Source organism: Meriones unguiculatus, chromosome 20, assembly GCF_030254825.1.
Source record: "Meriones unguiculatus strain TT.TT164.6M chromosome 20, Bangor_MerUng_6.1, whole genome shotgun sequence".
Lineage (NCBI taxonomy): Eukaryota > Metazoa > Chordata > Mammalia > Rodentia > Muridae > Meriones > Meriones unguiculatus.
In genome coordinates, this window is record NC_083367.1 from 32,705,778 (window position 1) to 32,732,519 (window position 26,742).

A 26,742-nucleotide genomic window follows, 5' to 3' on the forward strand; every position below is an offset into this window, starting at 1 on the left:
AGCATTTTACTATAGGCAATACTACCTTGCCATCTGAAAACTGTCATTTTTCTGTGGGTGATCCAGGAAGCCAGAAAACCTTAAATAAACTTATAGCAAGCAGTGGTATTCAATAGGCACAAATTTCTAAACATGACCAGGTTTTGAAATTGGGCAGATGTACATAATTTTGATGTTCTAGAGGTTGAAAAAATTCTCACCATCACCGTATTTATGGTATACAGAAGGAAATAAATAAAATAATTTTCCTTAAATAAAAACTAACTGTTAGAAAAGCTGAGTATGGTGTCAATTAGAAGACTGATGGCAAAGCATGTATAGAAATCTGACTTTGAGTGCAAGCGCCTCCCATGTGCAAATATTTCTTTTAAAAAGAAATACAGTATGCATTTCTTATATTAAAAATTAGCTGATATACACTGAGCTGCCATGGGCCACTTCTCTGAAGGGGTTCTAGGTTATCTCCATGCACAGTGGTTGTTTGGAGTATCAGTCTCAGAAAAGACCTCTGTGTCCAGATTTTTTGGTTCTATTGTTCTCCTTGTGGAGATCCTGTTCCCTCCAGGTCTTTCTATCTCCCCCTTCTTTCATAAGATTCCCTGCACTCTGCCCAAGGTTTAGTTATGAGTCTCAGCATCTGCTTTTTTACTTTGCTGTGTATAGTCTTTCAGAGGCCCTCTGTGGTAGGTTCCTGTCCTGTTCCCTGTCTTCTCTCTCTTCCAATGTCCAACCTGGTTTCCATTTCTGAGTGAGGATTGATCATTTTACCCAGGGTCCTCCTTCTTGCTTAGCTTCTTTAGGTGTACATATTTTAGTATGTTTATCCAATATTATATGTCTAATATCCACTTATATGTGAGTATATACCATGTGTGTCTTTCTGCTTCTGGGATACCTCACTCAGGATGATCTTTTCTAGTTCCCACCATGTGCCTACAAATTTCATGATTTCCTTGTTTTTAATTGCTAAGTAGTATTCCATTGTGTAAATGTAACACAATTTCTGTATCCATTCCTCAGTTGAGGGACAAGTGGGTTATTTCCAGATTCTGGCTATTACAAATAAAGCTGCTATGAACATGCCAGAAATCCCTATTAGCTTACAATAGCTTGTTTGTCTATGTTGTTATATCACAGTATTATTTGAGCACTGGGGGCCCTGAAGGGAATGATATCCCAACCAAGGACAATGCATGGAGAGTACCTTAAACCTCAGCTCAGATGTAGCCCATAGACTCAGTCTCCAAGTGGGTTCCCTAATAAAGGGAGCAGGGCTTTCTCTGGCATGAACTCAGTGACAGGCTCTCTGATTACCTCCCCCAAGGGGGTGCAGCCTTGCCAGGCCACAGAGGAAGACAATGCAACCAGTACTGAGGAGACCTGATAGGCTAGGGTCAAATAGAAGAGAGGAAGGACCTTACCTATCAGTGGAATAGGGGATGGGCATAGAGGGAGGTTGGGTGGGATTGGGAGTAGATGAGGAGGGGTCACCCACAGCAGGGATACAAATTGAATAAATTGTAATAAATGATAATAAATAAATAAATATACTTCATGTATGAATTTTTGTGATGAACGTAAGTAATTCTTTAGATATTAAATATATAAACATAATCTTTGTATTCTGCATTGGGCAGCCAAAACTTACACAATCAAAACACTAATGCCTATTCACCTGAGATTAGTGTTTGCTTGTATTTAGGGGCTAATGTCTTCTTACTGCCTATTTTGCCTTTGTGGTTCTTAACTATTTTGGCCAGAAAATTGACCCTGCTCTTGGGCAGAGATTGATTAAGAAACCCATGACTGAACTGGCCACTGCTCTCTCCATGAATTTAAAGAGGAACTCAACTGGTTCCACTTGGCCCGGGTCTCCTCAGCTCTATTGTGCAAGCTCCATTGTAATTTTATAGCAAGGCTGCTGGAGTGAGCACGGTAATGCATATAGGAAGATTTGCATTTTGGACCTAGCGCTCAGAATCCTGCTGTTAAAGTCTTTAAGCAGTGGACTGTGGAGTAGGGTTATTAAACCAGTGAGTCCCCTGTAATTAAGACAGTGGATTTGGCTGAAGTTTAAATTAAATTTCTCAAAGGCTGTGCTAGAGATTAGTCACTTGAATGTATTTCTTTTTTTTAATTAATTTATTTATTTTATTAATTACAGTTTATTCATTTTGTATCCCAGTGAGTAGACCAAATGTATCTGAGTAAAACAAATAATTCTGAGAGAGTAATAGACAGTCAGAGATAGGTAGATGATATATTGATAGGTACATAGATAGATAGATAGATAGATAGATAGATAGATAGACAGACAGATAGATAAGGATAGATAGGTAGATAGGTAAGTATGTATGTATTTTTGTAAGTAGGTAGGTAGGCAGACAGACAGACAAACTGACAGACAGATAGGTAAAGCCCAATGAGACTAGTGTTACAATCTACTTTTTCCACCTGTGAGAACATGAGTGGAATACTTCATTTGCTTTCTGATTTCTTGTCTGTTATTGTTCCTTCTGTTGCCTGCCCCCTTTAAAAAAAACAAAACTTCTGACTCACACAAAGACTTTAATAATACATGATTAATTTATACCTGGAATATTTACTCATTAATAGTGCCTATTTTTTGTTCCACAATATTTTATACTGACAATAAGTTTTATAATTACATTTTCATGAACACTTTTATACCTGTTTATATACATAATATGTAAAGGAAATGTTCTCTAATTTACATTCCAGTTTGGCTATGGGTAAAAGTGATGGCTAGTTATGGTTTACATTATCATTAAAACAACTGTAACTCTTACAAGAAGGTGTACGTCTAAGATATGATTACCTGTGATCACTTATAAATAACAATCTTATAAACAAATATCTTAGTTTTAAATTTTTCAATACACTGAAGTTGAGTTATTTTTGTGGACAGATAACACTTTTGATGATAATTAAAACTAAGTCATACATTATTTCAGTTTCTTTTCTTCTGTTTTTTTTCTCTTTTTCTCCTTCTTTCCCTCCTTCTGATGCCTGCTCCCTTTAAATATCAAAACTTCCTCTAACTCACATGAAGACTTTTAAATGATACATTATGGATTTATGCCTGAAATATTTACTAATGAAAGAAACACAGAAAAGTAAACAATTCAGAATGCCATAGAACACAGATTTCTAAAACAATTTATTCAAATAAGTTATGTGGTAAATACTAGAAGGACACAGAATCAGTTTCAATTCGGACTACTAACCATACGAAAGAAGATTGTTTATAATTTTGATGCTAAATGATTTAACTTTTTAATACGATAACTCTTCTATTTTGCCCTTTGTTTATTTTGACGTCTTTCATTGGGAAGAAGGCTAAGACAGTTTCATAGGGTTAAGGAGTTAGCCTGGTTATGTGTATCCATTATGACTTTAAGCATAAACTGACTTGTTAGTTAACATTTGCCCTCACACTAAATTAACCTTGATAATATTTTCCCATAAGAAAGGAGAAATTTATTTTGTAATTATAATCAGAATAATGTATGTACTTGTGACCTTGTGTTAAGTTTGTGTAGGCAGTAATACAACTGGTCATTACATTTGCTTAGAAGAAACACAACTATCACGTAGCTCTCACTGAATTACTAAATGTTATTAGCTCAAATATCAGTCATATAAACAGCCTTTCGTGAATGTATGCAATGAGTTCACCACAACAGAATAGTTATAGGTTTTGAGCAGTAAGATTTCATACAAGTTTACAGGAAAAATTTTCTTTTCCTGTGAGGGTGACAGTTTGTAATAAAAGCTTTCATAGGTCAAAATGGTCTTGAAGAACAGCTTTAATGGACAGCCTAATATTTTATAATATGTACTTGTAAAACTAAAAAGGACTAATAAATATGGAGATGGAGATGAGCAAAGAGTCTTGAACCCTTAGCTCATGAGTGTTTCAGGTGAAAAGATGTCCATTGTGGAAGTTAGGCAGACAACGCATCAGATGACAGAAATTGACCAGTCTCCTGATCCATAATAAATACACTATCTAATGTGTCGGATGCTACTTAATAATCATATGACCACATGCTGAAGGGATTTGAAATATGTCACTGATCTACCTGAAATGCCATGTCATCTGTATAGTTATAATTCTTTTAGAAGTGATCCGCTAATGGGCATTAGCCATTTTCTCAATGCTGTGTTTCATGGTTAGAGTCAAGATAAGATAAGACAGGCATGGTACTCAGTAAAGATCAGAAAGGCATGGCAACAAGCAAAGTGCCCAGATAAAAATAATAACACATAAATCAATAGCTCTTCTACATGCTAATAATGAACTGACCATGAAAAAATTAGAAGACAATCCCATTCACAAAATTTCAGAAAAAAAGATAGAATTAAGTCTTACCAAGGAGTTGAAAGACCTCTGCAATAAAATTTCAAGACATTAAACAATTGGAAAAAAAAAAGCATCAGATTAAAAGACATCTCACGCTCATGGTCACACTAATAGTATTGTAAAAATTTACTATCCATCAAAATTTCAATGATTCCTTTACAGAGCTCAAAGGAAAGATTCTAGAATTCATATAGAACCACAAATGATCCTAAGCAAAAGCAGCAATGCATCAACTGCAGAGTTGTAACATCGTAGTCAACAAAGTACTGGCACAATAATAGACATCTAGACTGGTGAAGTAGAATTGAATTCCCAGAAATACGCCCATAAATCTTCATGCACCTAATCCAACAGTAGTATAAAAAACACTTAAAGGAAAGAAGACGGTTCTTCAGGAAAAGATGCTTGATAAACTGCATTTCCACACATAAATAATAAAATTAGATCTGTATCTTTCCCAGTACACCAAAAATCAACCCAGACTATACCAGACCTTAATCTTAGACTGGAAACCTTGATGATGCAACAAGAAAGCATAGGCAATAAACCTTCAAGCCATAAGCATGGAAAGAGACTTTCTGAATGGGACTGAGGAAGCAAACCAGTCCTGACTAATAGGATTAGATGAAGTTATAAGAGTTTTGCACACTGAAACTAGCACTTAGCAAAGTAAAAACATAGTATGTAAAATAGGAGAAAACATTTAATGACTCTACCTGTCATAGGAGATTATATGAAGCATCTGTAAAAATGGCCCAAACTATGTATCCCAAGTCAAATTACCTAATCAATAAATGAGCCAATGAATTAAACACAGTTATGAACTGAAGAAATATGAATGATAAACACATATTTGCATATTTAATATTGTGTTCGATATCTTTTGCCTTCAGGGAAAAGCAAGTTAAAACTACACAGAAATGGTGCTATGTTGACATGAAACTATAATGCCCCTAAGAGACAGAAGCACCAAATAGATCATGTTGAATTAAAGTTATAAATTCTCCCTTAGAAGAAATGAATTACACAATTCTGTTAAATTTCTGAATTCCATTATCAATTTCTAGTATGATCTGGTTAATCTTTTTGTGTTTATTAATTTTTTTTGGTTGTAGAGAATTAAAATTTTACCAGTTATTTTCAAAATGAATTACACATATAGCTGCATACGCTAACCTACACAATAAATATTATTTTTTTATATTGGTGGTTGAAGTAGAACTTATTTTAAAAGGGTTAAAATTTAATGGATTGCATCATCTTTCTGTCACGGGAATCTCTGTATTCATCTTAGCCTTCTGAACTTTGCATTTTAATTCAGATCAGATGCACAGAGAATACAGAATAAATTGTGACTCCCTCAAAGGATGAGACTAGGAAATGGCCAAACTGTCCACCCAGAGTAGAGTATCTGTCATTGGGTAGATGAAAATGGACAATGGACACAGAGGCCATCATGTCTATTTAAATTTTAAGCAGGTGTTATATTTATAAAGTCTCTGAAACAGAAATTAATTTATGAACAGTTCATTTTTTCTAAGGGAGAATTTATAATTTTAAATCAATGTGATCTATTTGGTACTTTCACTCTGCTTTCCGGAATGATATTTTACTGTCAAAGTGAGGGGGCTACAGCTGTGGTACAAAGTGAATAATTGTAATTAATTAAAAAATAATTTTTAAAAAGCACTAGAAATCTCAAAACAGAGAAGTTTTTATTTTTTAAATAAAATGTAGAAAATTCTACAAAGTAAAAGAATGCACCTCAGAGCTTTTATTTTGAAAGTTATAATGCCTATTATTCAGTAGTTCTGAAGTCAAATGTAATCTTCAGAGGTTTAGTTTAGTTTATTGTCACCTAACAGTTGGAGAACTTAGTAGTCTATAAAGAGCTGCACTTAAATACTTTTATACCACAACTTTGGATTATGAACTGTGAGAAGCCCTCGGAGAATGATGCAGCAACTAAGAACTAGGAGACCAGAGATACTGTGTTCTGTGAAACCCCTGAAAATACATGTCTTTTTGTGTCTGCTAGGTTAAAAAGCAGAGGTGTGGGAGAGAGCCGGAGAGGTGTCCTGTGGGAAGACGCAATATGCTTCAGAGTTGACCTGAGCTGAATGTTCTGGTCAAAGAAAGGTCATTCTTGACAAGAACAGGCATGGGCACAGCCATGCCAACTCAGATGCCAAGCCACTGTGCCACTCCAACTGGCGCATTCCATTTGCTCTTCATTGCGAGCCTACAAAGGGGACTTTGGTTTCATGTAAATGAGAATGGCATACTAAGCTCTAACAGGTGCCAACGCTTAGTTTTGCCCTGGGTTGAAAGTACCTGTACCAAGACAGGGCTTGCCAGTATAGGTTGGTAGCAAGTAGGTAGCTTTTTATTTTCAATGTGGGTGATAGGTCCTCAGCAGAGCTATGTTAGCAGTTAGTTACTGTTGCTTTTGTAGCAAAATATTTTTCTTTCAAAAACCCTTACTGACTGTTGTTTTGCATGGTCTAAAGCCATTTCAATACTTGGTATTTGAGCACAGTCTTGCCAAAGTTTGAAGTTTCTGCCCAAGCAGCTTTGGTGGCTTTCTGCCATTTTGAACAGCTCCCTAGAGACCATGGGTCCAGCTGTTTCACTAAACTGTAGTGGGGAGTTATTTCTGAAGGATAATGAAATTCCAGTATGTACTACTGTGTCTGTAAATCAGAATGTTTGATTGAAGGAACCCCTGGGTAAACAGGAATGAGGAGTTAATATGCTAATTTGAGTCTGAATTCAGCCCCTTTGCTCTTCTGGTTTTGTATTAATTCTCCCGTTTATGCCTGTGCTCATGTCAATCTGAAAACCTGCAAGTGGAAGGGACAGCCAGCTGTCTGGGGTGCACAGGCAGGGTTACAGATTAGGTGTTCCCTTGGGGGTCGTTCTAGTCAGGGCTCTGAACGCACAGCTTATCTCTCAGAAACTTGGATTCCCCCTAGAGAAACTTTAAAAGAGGCTTTGTTTTTGCCAAAAAAAAAAAAAAATCTGGATGTCAGCTTAATTAACAATGATCCAAAGAAAGAAAAAAATCAGCTCTTTATGAGTTCTTTCTGGTCTGTGTAAGTGCTGATTTCCTACCATTATTTGGTGAGTTTGTTTTTTTTTTTTTTTTTAATTGAAACTAGTTTCTCTGAAGCACCTAAAATAACCACTATGTGTGTGTGGGGGGGGGGGGGGTAGTAGTGTATAGATGTTTTGAGGTAGGTTACCCCCTTCCTGTTTCTCGATTTTATTTAAGAAATTTTAATAAAGTATGTTTCCAGAGATTGAAAGCAAAAAAGGTTATTAGCTGTTCTTAGAAAACGTTGCAATTTCATATATGACAGTATATTATTAACAGCATACTATATGACAGATAATGGTATGAAGAGGGTCTCCAGAGTTATGTGCCGCGTTCCTTAAAAGATTTCCTCTACTGAGCAGCCACATATAAACATTGGCAGCATTATTACTTTTTGATATAGAATTGATAGCTGGTATATCTGCTGTCCACAGTAAGTATAGATAGGATAGCAATTTACAGAGGAAACGCTTGAGCCCAGTCCAAAGAGCAATTCATGGGGTGAGGAATAGACAGTGAGGGTATGTGTTTGGGAATTTAAGATGGAAGATACAAACAAGCAGAGATGGAAGTGCCATACAGGGGGCCATGGTGTCCTAGGAAGCTACCAGAACTCTCTTAGGACCAAATGTTAAGTTTAAGGGAAAATTTCTCATTGTAACCAAATGTCAGGTCACTGGGACAATGGTATATCTATAAATTTGTGATAGTTCCTATGTGTGACACATACAATGCTAAGCAATGGGCGGGGCACGGGGATTTCTTATCCACAGCAGATACCCTGCTCAGACATGCTGAAACGGCCTCCTTCCTTCATGTCTTCATAGTCTCTGACTAGGTTAATTTCCTCAAGTTTTTTTTTTTTCCTCACATTCTTCAATGTCACATCTACCAAGGGGCCTTCTCCAAACATGTAGTTGAGATGAAGTCCTATTATCCACACTGACATGCCATCTTGCTTGTGTTCTCCATAGTAATTACACTAAATGCAATTAACTACCTCTGCAATTATTTGTTTAGCATTCATCACCCATTAATGTGTTGACACCCCCTTGAAAGGGAAGGTATTTGTGTTGCCAAAGAAAATCTTCAGTCCTTGACAAGTGTTCTCTGTGTATTCCTGTGCAAATGAATGGTAGTAGGGGAGAAGAAAAGATGGCCAAGAGAGCATGAGAAAGCTTAGATCGAAAGAGCTTAATGAATGAATGAAAGTTAGGACGTAGAAGAGGGTGGTTTGATTTCTATATTACTTAGCTTGGTGATTAATAAGCACTATGAATAAATAATAAGACAAGGTTTTCACTTAAATTTGAATCCCCTTGGAATAAGTAACTGGATCACAGCTCACTAAAGTTTTGCTTCCCTTGGAAAGGTGTCAAAGCATTCTAGCCTCATACAATTAGTTAAAAAAATATTTAATGTAAAGTATTAGTACATGTGGTTCATCGTCATTGCTTTTAGCTTTCAGTTCAGGGTACTATATTTTTGTCTTCATATTTCTGACATTCAGCCAATATGAAAACTAGAATTTTTTTCAACATATACTGTGTGGTGTGTGTGTATATATATGAGAGAGAGAGAGGAGGGAGAGAAGATCTTCTAATTTATTAAGTGAAAGAATAAAAACTATAAATAAAAAATAAAGGAAAGAATGTTCCTACATTCTTATCTTTGCAGTCAGAAATATTTTAGTCTGCTTATGCTTGGAAGTGAAATAAAAAGTAGTGTTCAAAGCAAATCTGAAATTATTTTGAAGTTTAAGAATATAAACAAACTTTCATGGCAGCTAAAGAATGATTTCTGCAAGTACTTTCTAAGCTAAACTGTCATGAAATTATCTCAAAATTATTCCATTGATTTAAATTATAAGTGTTATCTGATTCTTTCCAGTTTCACACAGAGAAAAGGAAAGAGGAAAAGAAAAAATAAAAGAAGGAGAAAAACCTGAGAAGAAAGGTATGCAGTTATTCTTTGTGTCACTTTAACATTAGAGATTTTTTTTTTCCTTAAGGTGTTTATTTCTCCTCATTGTATCTAGACTTTAGAAAATGTTAATATCTTCTTCTAAAAGTTGTATTATGTTTATTGTCATGGAATAGAACAACAAAGGAGCATTTTATGAACTAAAGGGAATAAAGTACATTAGGCTTTTTTTTTTACCATGTCACTTTTAAGAAATATGCCAGCCTTTGGTACTTCTGAGCCTGCCTTAAAGACTATTTCTTGAAAGAGAGAAAATATAACTGGTCAGTTTTATAGGTAAATAGCTATTCTCAGTATTTAAATTAATTTGCCTATTGTATTACTTTAGTTGTTTGATATTGCTTATTTATTGAGAGGATAGATAAGCCAGCTTACTGTTTGAACGAGGAAGATGAGCTGTGAAAACCTTCCCTACCATCCTCTAACCTTGCCATTTCCCAGTCCATCTCACCTCGGGTGCTGACAGCCATTTGTGTGAGGTTTTGTGAAGCTCTCTAAAGCTTCATTAACACTATGTATACAATGGTGTTTTTTAAGTTTACACATAGTCACTTTATATACATATATGATTTACTATTGTATTAGTAATTTATAGTATTGTTTCCCTACTTATCTTTTACAAAATCTAGTTTGTGTTATATTCTGAATCTCTTAAATCAAAAGTACATCCTAGAAAAATTTCTGCACCTATACACTATTTTCCTTACTGTTTTTACAAAGTGTCATAGTAATGGAGAGAAGAGATCTTACATCATATGCCTTAGTTTATTACTTTCTGTAATGTTGACTTTAATATGCTTTTAGTGTTATAGATTTCCCTGTGTGTTCATATCCCTTGCCCACTTATTGCTGTGTGTGTGTGTGGTGTGTGTGTGTGTGTGTGTGTGTGTGTGCATACCTGTGTGCGTGAGTGAGTGAGTGAGTGAATGTGTGTGTGTGGTTCCTGTAGTATTTCTGCTTTGGGACCTTAATTAGGACGTTCATCAGAGTTTAAATCTATGGTAATAGTTTTCTTAAGCTTTAAAAAAATGTTCCTTGGTTTTCATTTTTTGATCCATCTTGCTGTTCTTCATTGTATTATGTGAAGTAAGATTATGATTGGTCTTTTTTTGCTATTGTTTGACTGGACCACATTTGATCCTCAGTATCACAGCCAGCTGGCTCTCCTGGTTTATGGAACACTGCAGCTTAGATATAATATGTAGAGTGGATGCGATATTTATGAACCAGAACCGTAGAAGCATGTTTCAATATTACTTGTTACATATTCACACTTGAATATTAGAATTAAAGAGTTACTCTTTTATTAATATTTACCTAGTGGTAATTTCCTTGAATTTTAAAGCTCCTATCTTCTTTCTCTGTCTTAGTCATATTTATTCATTTCTCATTTACTGGTAAAGTACTGAATTCTGAACATAAGGTTCTGTATCCTGACAAAATCAAATAATTTTATGGTTCTTATTAATTTTCAAGCTTCAATATTGCTAAATGTTTTCTTAAAATAATTAAAAGATTGCTCTTAAATTATAAGTTGTAGAAAATTTAGTCAGAATGAAAACCAGCGCTAAAATGCTTTATGTAAGTCTTTTTCTGTTATCTATATGCCAGTTAAAGATGTTTATGTTTTAGGATACATTGTATAAAAATGTTGTCACCTTCCATAAATGAACTATTTATTTGAAATATGGAACTATGCTGCACATGGTATTGACCTTCTCTTGAGACCTAAAGATTTCTTAGAACTTACAGAAGACAGACATGTTAAATAAATTACTGTTGATTCATTAAGTTACTAAATAAATAATATGAAGATATTTTTTCAGGTATCATGTATAACCGTTAAATTTATTTAAGTTTCTCTCCATTGAATTTGCTTTTGGTTATACGCTTGCTGTATATTGCCTTTACTATGCTTAGATATGTGCCTTGTATCCCTGATCTCTCCAAGACTTTAAACATGAATGGGTGTTGGATTTTGGCAAATGCTTTTTTGGCATCTAAGGAGATGTTCAATATACGGAAATCCATCAATGTAATCCACCATATAAACAAACTAAAGGAGAAAAACCACCACGTGATCATCTGCTTTCTAACTCTTAATACCAAATTTTATATTGGATTAGATGTGTCCACTAGCCACTGATTACTGTATATCTAACTGTGGGTCCATCTGTGCCCTAAACCTCCAGTTACTTCATTAGTTGGTGTCTATAATAGTGTAGTCATAAGAAAATTAGCTTTGAGATCTATTAAAAGTGCACATAATTCATAACTTTTTAATGTTAATTTTCTGTTTAAGCAACTCACAAGGAGAAACTTGAGAAAAAAGAAAAAGCAGAGACAAAGGCAATGGCAAAAGGTAACTTTTATCCTTGTTATCTTCATTCTTGAAGACTTTTGGTGATGAGAGCACATTTTGGGTGAATCTAGAATGTTTGTAATAATTTTTAAGTTTCATTTAAATACAGTGATTTAATATTGGATATCTAAATGATAATAAAACCAAATACATCAAAAAATAAATTCTTAGTGGAAATCTCCCCCATTCAGTGGACAAGAGGAAGGGGAAGAGGATGGGACTGGGGGAGTTGAGGGTGGGGCTTCAATCAGCATATATAATGAATTGAAAATAAAGTGTCCTCATGTGATTGGCAGAATTTTGCTCTCTCTGACCTTTATCCCACTATGTCATCCCTATGACACTTTTGCAGAAGTTGTCAATTTTGATCTAAAAATAAACAAATGACCTTGATGTGACTTCTTGCACTCAAGAAAGTTACAAAATATTTAGAAGCAGAGAAAATTCACCAAAATTAATCAGGTTTTAAAGTGTGCAGTCTTAGCCTGGCTGCCATGAAACTTGTGGGGCCACAGGAGAAGCATGAAAAAAGAAGAAGAAGAAGAAGAAGAAGAAGAAGAAGAAGAAGAAGAAGAAGAAGAAGAAGAAGAAGAAGAAGAAGAAGAAGAAGGGGAGCAGGAGGAAGACAGACAGAAGATCTTGATTTTATGTTGAATAAACATGGAAGCTGCTTCTTCCTAGAGAAAATCCACTAAAGAGCACAGCAAATTGGTGACTTCATTTTGGTCTTGTGAGCCCTGTACCAACAAAAGAATTATTTCCTTATTTTGTAAGATTAATTGAGGTTTATTTTTTAGCCTGAGTTCATCTTTGAAATGTTTTAAGTGTTTGAAAACATACATTTTAACTACCTGAAGAATCATGTCTCCTGAATGTCAATATTTTCCTCTTCTTTTAAAATGTAAGTTTGATATGAATTATATACAGGAGCAATCCTATTCCAGCATCAACAAGGAACAGGGTATTTATGGGAAAATGTACCTCTATCAAATAAATAGCTATGTTATAAAGATAATTGAATTTTTAGAATAGATTCTAAAGCCAAACTTTATGATAATCATTATTCCAGCAAAAGAAAACTGACATATCTGGTCCCACATTTTTATGAATATAATGCTTTGTATTTGGTTTTATATCACTGGGATCACATGCTCATGTCAAAATGCTTAGCTTTTTATGTGGGTGCTGGGATTGATTTCAAGTCATGCTTTATGGCAAGTACTTTAACAACTAAGCTATCTCTCCAACTCCTCATATTCTTAGAATAAGGTTAAGGTGCATTCATTTATAAATTGATATTTGAGCATCCAGAAATCAAATGCAATGTATCATATTTGTGAAAATTGTAGAACAAGATATGTCTCTTTCTTATTGCTAGGACAATAAATTATCACAAACTCAGCTTACAAGAGGATCCATTCATTTTCCCATACAATACATAATTCAAGTTTGGCTCATCTTGTTCAATGAGGTTCTCTTCAGTCTTCTGTTCTTTGCCACAAATTCACACTGGTATGATAACTGACTTCCCTAAGCCTAGCCACAGGGAAAATCAAGATAGATATTGTGATATTACATTGATTATTATGGAATTATAATCTAATTACTTCTGCCATAGACTATTGATTGGCATACCACAGGACTAGCCAACACTCACTGAGAGAAGAAGGTAGGGGCTGTTGGAAGCCATTTAGGTCTGCCCATTACCAATGCTCTCCAGTTGATATACGGTGATCTTGATTGATACATGTAAACAAATTATGTACATTTTACATACATGTAATATCCTCACACACGTTTTTATTTTATTTAATCTATGTATATATAGGTTATATTAGGACTGGAAAATGTACACATGATCTTTATATGATATGTGGGTTTCTAGGAAAATAGATTAAGGTTAAAAAAAGCATAAACTAAGTATATGATACTTGAGTTAGAAATACACATGAACTCTTCAGGATGCTGTGATCATTGTTGAAGCTGATGACTCCTACTGGCACTTTCATAGGACACAGTGTGTATTTTGTTAAGTTTAAAATATCATCTGTTCAGGAGCAGTCATTTTCCAGTACGCCCTAGAAATTCTTCTGGAAAGAAATGTGCAAAATTTATTGTTACCCCATGACTGGTGCATATGTTAGGCTCTATATGGATGGTGCCTATCTTTTGTCTTTCATACAAGTAACAGAGAGAAAATAGAAATAGAAGATGGTATGCAAAATCAAGAGAAGTAAGCCCAGGTTAGGCCTGGTTCTCAAACTCCCGTTTCTTTTCTAATGTGACACAAATTTACTTGTTTTAAGGAGTTGACAACAGAAATAGGAAGTTTTCGTTTTTATATAAAAAGCTATTGTAATGCTTATGTTGAATGTGTGGTTCTGTCTCTAAGAAAATCAATTTTGCCAGTTATAAAATTCAATGGTATTAAAATAGTTCTGATATTTACCTATCTATATCTCTATAGTACCAAGACATAGGTAAAATCATTTGTGTTCTGCAAGGCATAGGTAGAAGGCATTTAAGATAGCTAAAAAAAAAAACCAAAAAACAATTTCACACAAAGCAAAAAAAAAATATATATATATATATATATATATATATATTACAAAAAAAGGCTAGTAAAATTTCAAAGTACAAATGTTTATTATTTACTTGCGAGGTGTACATACCATCCTATCGCATACATGATACACATGCAGTAAGCCATTTAGTCCTTTATGTCAAGCTTTCAAGTTCAAAGTACATTAGCTTCGTTTTTCTATGAAAATTAACATTGTATTGAACACAACAGTAACAGAAAATTAAAATTGATAGCGTCTGAACTCAGGTTGTTCCCAGCACAGCAAATTGATACATGAGCAATCTTTTTTTTTCTTCAGTTTTTTTTTTATTTTTATTTTTTTCTTATTAGTTACATTTTATTAACTCTGTATCCCAGCTGTATCCCGCTCCCTCATTCCTTCTCAATCCCACCCTCCCTCCCTCCTCTCCACCCTTCCCCTTTCCAAGTCCACTGATGGGGGAGACCTCCTCCCCATTCATCTGACCCTGTTTTATCAGGTCTGCAAAGCGATCTTGTACAATGCAAAACATGCAATGGAGAACAAAGCTCACGGCATAATGAAGGTGATGGTTAACTCCAGTGACAAAAGTTCTCTCGTATGTGAATGGAGCATGATGGAATTCAGATATATAAACAGAGGTAGAAAATGTTGAGATGGCACTTTAACAAAGTTTAGTATATAAAAACATACGTGGCATGTTCGAAAAAATGAGCACAGCTGTACATGAAGAAACTTGAGGCAAGATTAATGCAGATATCACAGTGTCATTAATGCTGTGCTAGAATCTCTAAGGATAGTGGCAATGGGCTGATCTTTTAAATGCATCAAGTAGACAATGGGACAGCTCAATCTAGGTTCTCTGGAAGGTGATTTAGGTATACATGTTCAAGCTGCATATGAATTTGCCGTACGAAAGTGGAGAAAGAAGAAGACGATATTGTTTTGTAATTTGAGAGAGGGGGGGGAAGAATTACACCATATAGTAAAAAAAAGCCACATATTTATGAAGAGAAAATTATATGGTGATAATGTTGAATAGTCTGGATACCATAATGTCCACCACTGTACAGTTTCAACACAATTTGGCTTTGAGGCATACAATGGTAAAGAAACTATTATAGCTTGTTGTTTTTCAATGTCTTTCATTTTAACAGTAACCTCAGTGACCCCTGATATCTAGGCAGCATCGCAGCTGCTATAAAAACCAAAACTGGCGATTTGGGTTTTGTAAATCAACTGGTTTCTAAGAGGATACTATCATACTTTGTACATGGAGGTCTTGGCTTGATTTACATCAAAGCAAATTACATGGAGGGCATTATTTCCATCAAAAATTTTTAATACATGTGTCAAGACTATCTCAACAGTGAATTGAAAATTAGGTCTCCTCATTGTATGTCAAATAGTTATATACACAGTCCCATGTGTAAAAAGATGTCTAACATGCATTGCCCATTACAACTAATTCAAGTATATCATCAATGATTTTAAAATATGATTGAGTTAACCACAGAATGAATAATCTTAGCAAGTTTTCTCTTCAAAAATACATACACTGTCAAGTTAATACATATTGAATAGATATGTATATTCATGTATATTTTGCTTGCTAGTACTCTTTCCCAGGACATTTTTGTATTACAATTTATTCACTTTGTATCCCAGCTGTAGCTCTCTCAGCTGTCCATTCACAGTCCCACCCTTTCTCCCTAATCTTCCCCTATGCCCCTCTCCCAGTCCACTAATAGGGGAGGTCCTCAACCCCTTCTATCTGACCCTAGCCAATTAGGTCTCATCAAGAGGGACTGCCTTGTCTTCCTTTGTGGCCTGATAAGGCTGCATCCCCCAAGGGGAGGTGATCTGAGCCTGACACTGAGTTCATGTGAGAGACAGCCCCTGTCCCCAGGACAGTTTTAATGTTTTACAAACATTAGAAATTTGGTCTCTGACTTAGATGTGTAAGAAAGCGTATCTGTTTTTGTATTGTCAGTCTTTCCAGGCACAGACATTAAGGATGTCTGTCTGTCACTCTCTAGTAGGTTTCATCACTCTAATTTTGCTATTCACTATCATGCAGGTAATTTTCATTTGCATTTATCTTCTGAAAAATTATTGCATTAGAGTTATTTTTGAGTAAGTCTAAGATTTTTCAGTTATGGAAAAAATGATCATATTCTTTCAAGAGGAAAGTCTTTAACTGGGCTCCTTAGTGTGGACACGTTTCTTACTAAAACTGCCTACAGTTACAAACTCTGCATATCACAAATGACTCATTGTGGACAGCTAAGGCTCTTGACTATCAAAACCGAAATAAAAACAAACAATAACAACAACAATAGTGAAAAAATCCAAATCATTTCTTTCAGGTGGAAATTAAAGACTTATCTTGGCGATGACCTGAATGTCTAATATAACATATTTGTAAACCTTATAAAACTCTGGAAATTGTCCACAGTGTTTACATGCAAGACACACATTTTGTATTGATTTTCTTGTTTGCCTTTTAAGATGCTACTTGAGCATTAATGACAGTTGAAGAATTATGTTAGCAAACAAAGGAAAAATAACTTTCTTTTTTTAATTTTAATTTTAATTTTTTATATTAATTACAGTTCCTTTCTTAACTCATTGCAGAAGACAAGAAAGTTAAAACTAAGGAAAAGACTGAAGAAAAGGCTAAGAAGGAAACGAAAGTTGGGAAACAGGAGAAAGTGAAAGCAACAGCTGCAAAAGCAAAAGAAACTCAGAGAACAGCACCAAAAGCCAGAGAGAGAGATGACAAAGAGACCGTACCTGTGCCCAAGCATGAACAGAAAGGTAAACATCCTGAGGAGGAGGAGGCAGCTGGAGATTTTAAGAGATTATTGGGCAAGAAGCAGAGGCAGTCAAATTAAAACCTGAGAAAGACTAAAATTAAACCCCAGATGAAGTAAAAAGACAGATCCAAGCCAAGATGCCAGAGAGGAAGTACAGTAATTGGATATTAACATACTAATAAATAAAATAAAATGTGCTCACCTAGGTAGATGCACTTTTTTTTTTTTAAGGAGTGTTGAGTGAGCACCGGGAGTTATTTAAATGCAGCCCTGAGTGCTGAAATCTTGAGGATTTCAACAGGAGTTGGAATAACAATTGAACAATTGAAAGTGTCACACTCTGGAGAAAGGCAATTTTTAAAATTGACAGTAACTCTCAAGGAGTGGTTGCTCCAGGAGTCAATGTACAAATCATACAGAAAAAAAAAAATAAATAATAAAATGAAAAGTTTCCTTCCTTGATATTGCTGCAATGATACCATTCAGAATATGCACACCAAACTAACATATGTTGCCGGAATCCTGTTTTAGAATAAAGGTGTGTCAGGGTGCTTTTTCTAGTCTCCTTACAAAATCTTTAACTTTAGGAAGGTTTGCATAAGACAGGTGTCCTCTTTGTCAAGTAGGACTTGTTCACTCACTTCCTAGAAATATAAAACTTAAATGCAGAGAAACTTCTTTACAGAAAGTATTGTGTGAATTAAAAATGGTCACTGAGGCTCTCTTTGTCCAACCATTAGGCTCCTTTGTGGGTTTTTCATCCCCCAATACATTCTTCAGTCCTGTTACTATAATACTGACTTTTTTATCCAGAACACAGGGTCTGCACAGTAGAGACTGTTTCTGAGAAAGATGTGCATTTTCTTTTGAATGTTACAAAATAAAAACTTTCTTTACTTTAGTAGCAATTGAATGATTTTATTCACAAACAGAAATGGACTAATTGGTGTTTATACAACTTTATTGATACTTTTAAATTTTATTACTATAGAGGCAATTTGAACAGTAGGACTGGAAAATTATTTTTTCTCTACAAGGTACATAATATAAATTGCATACTCTTTGTATTCTTATCTTATTTTCCTCACTTCATAATGATTATAAACTCTGATACATAAGTAATGCATGTAAACTTTGATTTATATTAAAAACAAGCATGTATAGAATATATTTACAATGAAAAGAAAGGAGATTTTCTTTTTCTTTTTAATGGTTCATTGGCTTTATGTAATTTTCATTCATTTCAATCTAATTTTACAGATACTCTTGAATAAAAACTTTGGAAAGTTGAACTTACTGTTTTTAAGATGATTATACAATCATGGAAATTGAAAATGCAAAGTATTATCTTCTTAAGTAATGTCATATATGAAAGTGTGTGCCATAAAAATGATATAATAAGGAAAAAATTTAAATGAGTATTTTACTGCTATAAAAATCAAGAAAATTAATCTTTTGATTCAGTATATGGACATTTGGATTCTAAAATAGTGTGCATTTCAGATTACCCCTTAAGAAGGAAAAGAGTAACATGAAGCCAGTGAAAACATCATTATATAAAACATATACCATTTACACTGAATGTCAGAAGACTTAACTAGGAACTAGGCACAAGAGCCCAGTTTGAGATGTTTACTTTTAGGGTCTCCTGTGATTTGGGAACCATACATCGTTGATAAACTGGTTACACCAGACACTTTCAAAAAGTGTTTATTTTCCACGTCACAAATACTATATTTTATCATATCACTAGTCAAATGTATTAAAGATAAGATTTTATCCCAATTTCATTCTCAATTATTTTGTTTTCATTTTTATGTGAAGGTCTAATTGACCATTAAAGGGAAACCCAACTATCAGTTCCAGTTATAAGCAAAGCCATCAAGATGATTATAACATCTAAGCACACACATGGCTAAGGCATGGACCCTCCATGTGTACTACTACCACCAATAAATGATTGTATAATTAGGGCGATGATAATAAAAATTTAACCTATAATAGCTGGTCAAAGTCATTTTTTTTCTTTTTCTTTCTTTCTTCCTTTCTTATTTAAAGCTAAGCAGATATTTAAGATCCATGTTTGTGAAAACATGATGACATGACATTGATAGTTTAAACAAAATAAAGACATAGCATCTTCTACTTTTTATTAAAGTCACTTTAATTTTTAAATTCCTAAATTGCTAGCACAACAAAACTGAGTTATTTTATTCTGGTGAAATAAAGTTTATTTGTTAAGTTGAACTATGCTGAATGAGGATGTATGTGTGTGTATATATATATATATATATATATGTATATATATGTATATATGTGCGCACGTGTGTGTGTGTGTGTTTGTATTTGTGCAGGTGAATTCAGGTTCTCTCCAAGACCAGAAGAGGGCATCAGATTCACAGGATTGGTTCTAGGAGCTGAATTCAGCTCTTCTCCAAGAGCAGGAAACAGTTTAAATAATTGAGTGGTCGCACCAGCCCCTTATAAGGATCTTTTTAAAAATTCATTTAAATGCCCAATACTCTTTGTTCTTCTGGAAACAATCTTGTGTGGGACAGACATGTGTTTGTAAAATTGCTTATACAGTAAAAGTATCAATAAACATTTCTTTGTGTTTACTTTCAACATTTACTTTTGCATATACTTAAAACATGTATATATACTTAAAACATTGAAAAGTTACTTATACTTACATATTACATAATCTGCTTTTTATAGACCATTTCAAATTCAGTCAAGATGAGGTTGCAAAGTAGACACAATTTGACATTTCTCCCTGTTTTCTGCTGCTTTCTGCCAAGTCTGTGGGGAAATAAATATCTCACAGATGTTATACATACTGTGGTCATTCTTTTGTTATTTTTATTATTTGTTTAAACAATGATTCAAGTATTGTGGCATCCACAGAATATACAGATAATGAGAATCTGCCATAGCGCACCAGACCACAGGCACACCATGCTCATTAGAGATTATTCGATATTCTGCTCCCAAATGCATTTTCCCTTGGCTGACATTCCACAGGGAGCACCAACCTGGCGTCAGCAGCTGAGTGGAGTCATCAGTGCTCCCTGAAGTGACATAGGCAGGAATGGACAGCACAAATTAATTCTAGCAGAATGTTTGTTTTTTCTTTCTTTCTTTGTTTTTAATCTTCAAGATAGTGATCAAATAAGAAATTTCCTTATAGACGTTACCATCCTATAACTATTAATTCAAGAATGGTGAGACAGTTCAGACTTTTTTTTCAGGGTTGTTTCCTGTTGTATTGAGTTGGATTTACAGAAGTATTTCCATAATATGAGTATTCTAAAATCCAGAATATTTGTCTATGCTCTGTCCTCAGGCAGGTGAAGCCCAACTCTAACCTTACTAGAATTTTCAGAGATTGTTAAGGTCAACCCTGAGGACAGGTGAGATTCAACATTATAACAAAAAATAGTTTAAAATATACAAATATTCTTCTTAAGTTCTCTATGATATGTCAAAGTCATTAGAATGCAAAGCCACACCTTGTTTTCATGTAGCTAATACTTTAAAAGCCTCATAACCTAAGTAATATTCTATGTGAAAAAAAAATTTTTGTTTGACTCCACACAAGATAACGCACTGTGTATTAAAAGCTTATTGGACTATTCGTACATTAATTTAATAAATGTCTTTTTGGAAGCAGGATTCATGTGCTATAAAGATCAGCAAATTGTACCAGGATAAAAAGTTTCACTGCAGTGTAAACAATCAATGAGGAAATCAGAAGGGCACACTTAGTCAACTCAACCATCCATCATGGCCTGGATGTAACCACCCTTTTACACTTGGGGGCAGAAAACAATATTTCACTTTGGCCCCTTTTGTATCCTAAATAAAATCTGGACATATGTAACAAATAATAATCCAAAAAATGCTACTCGAGGAGGTTAAAAATACAACCAGTGACTTTTGTGGGAGGAAAAAAAAAAAGCTGATCTCTGTGCTGTTGTTACTGTCTTGGGGTCTTGATCAAGTTGAAGGTTAAAGGATTAAAATTTAAGAAAAATCTGGAGTGCAATAGGTACCAGCAGGGAAATTTTTTCAGATGGAGTGATCAGGAGAAGAAATGTTTTTTTTTTTTTCAATGCAGTTTATTCAGGAACCTTGAACAATCATCTGACCCTGGGTAAAGCCAGCCCACTTTAAATAGCCTCTGGGTAGCCAACCTCAGCATGCCACGTGGGCAATGCAGATAGGTCCACATACATGGAAGCAAGCCAGATCCTCAGCCTTAGCCAAATGTGGAGTTGTTTGTGACAGAGAGCACTCACCATCGGGAAGGTGGAAGGCAGAAACCAGCTCCATCAAAGTGATGAAGAAAGCACCTGCAGAGCACACTCAGAAAGACCCTCTACAGAGCAGAAGGGGACTAGGGAAACCAAAGTCTCATCTCTTCTCTAGAGCTGGGGATTTTTAAGAGTCTTTAAGAGGTCTCCATTCCTAACTTAGGACTAGTCAGTTTTAACTAAGACAAGGAGAGTGACAGGCCTACAACTTTTGGACAAACACATACTGACTGGTCAGACCTTGAACCTAGAACACTGATCCACCAGCAGGAGGCCCAAACAAAGGGAGAAAAATGATGCCAAACTGATTTTAGGCTGTTCTAGAAAGTACGGAGGAAGCCATCTCTAATATCTGTCTGAGGGTCCTGTCCTTATCTGTCTGTCAGAGATCTAACTCCTAGTCCTTTAGTGTAATTAGACAATGGAGAGGATTGTTAAAAATACATACAAGCAACAGGCTCATGGGCTATAACTGTGAATAATATACATATATTTTTGTATATTTCTATCTTTTTGGGAAATACTCCTGAACCATAGGTAGAATCAAGGGAAAGATAGACATTTCACAGTATTCTAAATTCATATGCTCCAATTAAACAGAAAATATTCTTAACTTTATTTTATAGCACAATTATCTATTTATCAAGGAAGAAAGAAAAAAAAAATCTTTGTGCCCAAGAAGGAGAAAAACATGCCTGTTTTAATGTCACTTTTGTCTAATACCATAGGATTCCCAGAGCCTGGGATGAGACAGAAATCGTCCCTGAAAGTGTGTCAATGAACAAGATTTGTGGGATAGTCTGAAAACTGGCCTTTTCCTATTTCGTACCTTATTTCAGTAACCAGAAAACATATAAATTTTAGAAACATTAAAGCATTGACTCACCCTTATTTATGTGTTAATGAAAATTATTCTATTTTTTTAGATCTATTATAACAACCACATTTATCATTTAAAAGATCCCAGCAAAGCTTCATAATACAATTGGTTTCAATTGATGCTAACACTGAAAAAATACGGCTTATAAATATTGTTGGTTATGTATTCATATAGAAATTAGTTTAGTTATTTTCTATTTGATGCCAATAATTTTGAACAATTAAAAATGTGTCATATACTATAGAAACTCAATAAACTTTCTAGGTGTTACAACTTCATTTGCATTTGGTTGTTTAATAAAATGCTTAATAAAAGGGTATTAAAATGTAAATCATTAAATACATGAATCATCATACATAAGCTTTAAAGATGCTATGATAAAGTTTATGAAATCATTCAAAGATCTTTTATGGCAGAGATAAGAGTTATATTGACTATGGAAAAACACAAACTGTGCAATAATATGTGTTTCTATGAGCTTGTATGTAATTGAGTTGAAAAAAATAAGACACCCAGCTCCTGAAGCAACTTTGGACTGTACCTGTATCAAATATGTGTTTACGTTGTTGGTTTTATTTTTATTGACTACAGACTAGCCAAGAGCACAGAATTCTCTCCTAATGATTACTCAGTTAATTAGCTTAATATTTCTATCATTTGGTGCTGCTGAATGACTCTCATCTCTCTAATAAGGAGAATTTCCATGAGCAGGTCCCAAACAGGTTATGATAGGCTTACCCTCTGGGCCTCACTCAAGAAGTCATCAGCCCTTCACAGGTACAGCCAGCAGAGGGTCTTGGTAAACATTCCTAGTTGGAGAGAATTAACCCATGTTTCCTTTCAAAAGGACAAGTGGTAACAATTGCTTTAAAGAGAGATAGATTTTTTTTAATTTATTTTTATTCATTACAATTAATTCCTCTTTGTATCCCAGCTATAGCCCTCTCCCTCATCTCCTCCTAGTCCCACTCTCCCTCCCTTTTTCCCCCTCTCCCTCCCTGAGTCCACTGATAGGCATAGATACAAAAATTGTGGGACATTTACAGAATGGAATACTACTCAGCAATTAAAAACAAGGAAATCATGAAATTTGCAGGCAAATGGTGGGAACTAGAAAAGATCACCCTAAGTGAGGTTATCCAGAAGCAGAAAGACACACATGGTATATAATTACTTATAAGTGGATATTAGCCATATAACACAGGATAAACATACGAAAATCTGTAGTCCTAAAGAAGCTAAACAAAAAGTCGGACCCTAAGGAAGATGCTTAATCTTCATTCAGAAAAGCAAATGGGATAGACATCAGAAGTGGGAGAAGACAGGGAACAGAACAGGAGCCTACCACAGAGGGCCTCTCAAAGACTCTACCCAGCAGGGTATCAGAGCAGATGCTGAGAAAAAAGTTTTGGAATTTTCAAATATCCCCTACCTTATGTAACCATGAATAAGTCTGTTTCCATATTTAAGAAAGTTTACAGGTAATAAGTGAAACATTATGCTTATTATGTATTTTCCTTTGCTTGTTCATAAAAATCACAGTTTATTCCTTGACAAGAATAAGTAGTCGCCAAAATAGACTCATACTGTTTTGTTGTTTTGCTACATCTTGTCTTCATGTAAAATAGGCAGATGTTGATGACACATTTTCATTGCTTCTTTTTTTCTCTCTATTCTGTCAGATCAGTATGCGTTCTGTCGATATATGATTGACATGTTTGTCCATGGGGATTTAAAACCAGGTATTCCGAATAATTCTCATTGTTGTCTGTTTTAATAGCCTTTGTCTCTAAGATTGTCAGCTTTATCTGTATTAAGCTATATTTTTATTTAAAGCTTGCTTAATAAAACGCATGTGCAGAGCTTGAATAAATACAAATAAAATGCAGAAATAATAACTGGTGCTGGGACCTTTAATTTTACTTGCATTTCCTGCATGGCCTGTCGCAAATGAAGTCGGCTGAAAGCTCAAATGTGCTAATATCTTCATATAGAAAAATGGTAATATCTTTAATAATATCTTGGAGTGAAACAATGACTGACTTGATTTGATTCCTGATAAATTTAGAAGAAAAGACGTACAATAAGGAAAATATTCTTTTTTCTGATAGTGGACAAAATTCACAATAAAATCCATCACTTTTCAAATATTAAGTCTTATCTTTCCAAAACACTTATATTATTTTTTAGTTACTTATGGTCTTTGGTGATTCCAGAGAAATACTGCTGGTGTGGGTTAAGTTTGGTTAATATTACTACAATGAAAAAAAAAAGGCTTTTATTTACAGTGACAAACCTCTAGTATTTTATATCTTTAGTTTTTATCCACAGTGTGCTAAGGATATATTAATTAAGATGAATAACTTTATTCCTTGTCCTATGACTTACAAATATTTAAAAATCTGATAATGGATGTACTGAATGGAAGCTGACTATTTAGAACAAACAATACTTTGTTTTCTGAAGTCTTTTTGTGGGACTCTTTCTAAAATACTAATTATAACTTGTGTGTACATAGACAATGAATCATATCATACTGAAGCAAGTGTGTAATAATCTAGTTCTTGTATTTTTAAAAGATCATGAGAATCTTATCACTGGAGAACACCAAGACAACCCTAGCACTGATTTTTCCTTCAGATAGTTTTGGATTCTTCCTTCTCCTCACCCTTTCTTTTTCTTCCCCCTCCTTCTTCTTTTCTCTTTTCTTTCTGCATGTTTACATGATTTAGACTCTGAGATGAAGAAAAATGAGCCAGAAATTATAAGAACTTATTGATGAAACTAATCTCTGTCAACATTTGTTTAAAATCACCTAATTGTGTTTTGTAGCTACATGGAGGAAAGGATTATGATCATTTAGGAAAAGAGGATTTTGAAAAAGAATACACTTAACTCTTTTCTAGCGTGTGACTTTGAACTAGCTACTGAACACCTGTTCCTCAACGTTCTTGCATTTAAAATAAAACTCACAGTAATGATATCGCACCGTTTCTAAAGCATCCAATGGATGCACAGCAAAATGTCATGCTGCATTAACTGTAATATTTTCAATTTTCTTGCCACAGCCTCTTCCTGAGCACCTCACGGAAGGGGGCCATCTCAAGTCCTGATGTGCATATACCGTAAATACTATTTTTCTAAAATAGCTGTTTCCATATTTTTCAGTCATGGTAGTTGGAGAAAGTCTTACTCTAGCTGGATATAATGACATAACATGTTTTCCGGGACTCAGGAGGCTGAGGACTGAGAATTAGTAATTAGCCCAAACTTCAGACAAGACACTATTATGCAAAGAAAAATAAATTAAAATGTGAAGAAAGGAAGAAAGCCATAGTCTACACATGTTTCGCTTTTGAAGGATCATCTGGGCTTACAATGAGCCATATTGCTGATATGCATGGGTTGATAATACACACACACACACACACACACTAATATATCTATATACAAAGGTATATCATTTCCTTTTTGTTCCACTTCTTCCTAAATTTCAATTTTCAATAAAAATAAACTGTTCTTTTGCTACTTAATCTTTTCATATTATCCGTTAATAGATAGCAGAAGGTTTTCTAAGGAAGTCATATGACAAAATGAGCCAAACATTGCCAAAAGCAGCAGGAGATGCTAGCATTTTAGCTGTCAAAATACTAATCAACTCTTTATGAACTCTGACAACAGCTGAAGGTCAGAAGTACTAATAAAAGCATCTCTGTGGGGGTTAAAGTGGATTTTGCTAATGAAAGCACAGAAGGCTTCCTCCATGATGCACGTGTGATCACACTCCAAAAAGCATACATTTGGATCTGCAGCTGGTAGACCCTAACTCTGAGTAACCACTCTTGAAATGTCAAAGAGAAAACTTACTATTTGCTCTCATTTGCTTTATCTGTCTGAATTCATTGTTTTGAAAGTCCAATCTGTGAAACAATGCTTTGGATAGGTATCTCTTGACTAAAAAAGAAGAAGAAGGGGAAAGGAAATAAAGGTTTGCAAGTTATTTGGCTTTTCGTAAGTAACAAAAAGGGGAATTACACTCTGCTTGTTCCTGTGAGTAGGGGATAGCAAAAAAGAAAAAAAAAAAGGAAAGAAAGAAATGGTAGAACACAGCGTGATAAGCTGTTTTAAAAATAAGGACTGAAAAAATTATTTAATTGGGCACATGAATTTTGAAAAGTGGCCAACGTTGAGATACTCCCTCTGGGTGACAATTAGAGGATGAAATAATTCCTGACAAGCTTATTGTTCAGTACATACTTAGTATTTATAAAAGCACTCCTGCTTCCATTTACAATCACTGGAACACCTGCTATTGTTTAGCTGGAGTTCATTAT

The 26,742-nt window shown here is 34.6% G+C and overlaps 1 protein-coding gene across 1 annotated transcript in view; it reads left to right on the top strand.

Annotated features, from left to right (window-relative positions):
* The window catches only part of Trdn (triadin), a 382,140-nt gene that overhangs the window by 94,898 nt on the left and 260,500 nt on the right, over positions 1 to 26,742 (top strand). Inside the window, exons 6-9 of the mRNA XM_060373675.1 lie at positions 9,375 to 9,440; positions 11,770 to 11,829; positions 17,031 to 17,213; positions 24,091 to 24,150. Coding sequence (XP_060229658.1) covers positions 9,375 to 9,440; positions 11,770 to 11,829; positions 17,031 to 17,213; positions 24,091 to 24,150 — 369 coding nt within the window. The remainder of the gene's footprint in view (positions 1 to 9,374; positions 9,441 to 11,769; positions 11,830 to 17,030; positions 17,214 to 24,090; positions 24,151 to 26,742) is intronic.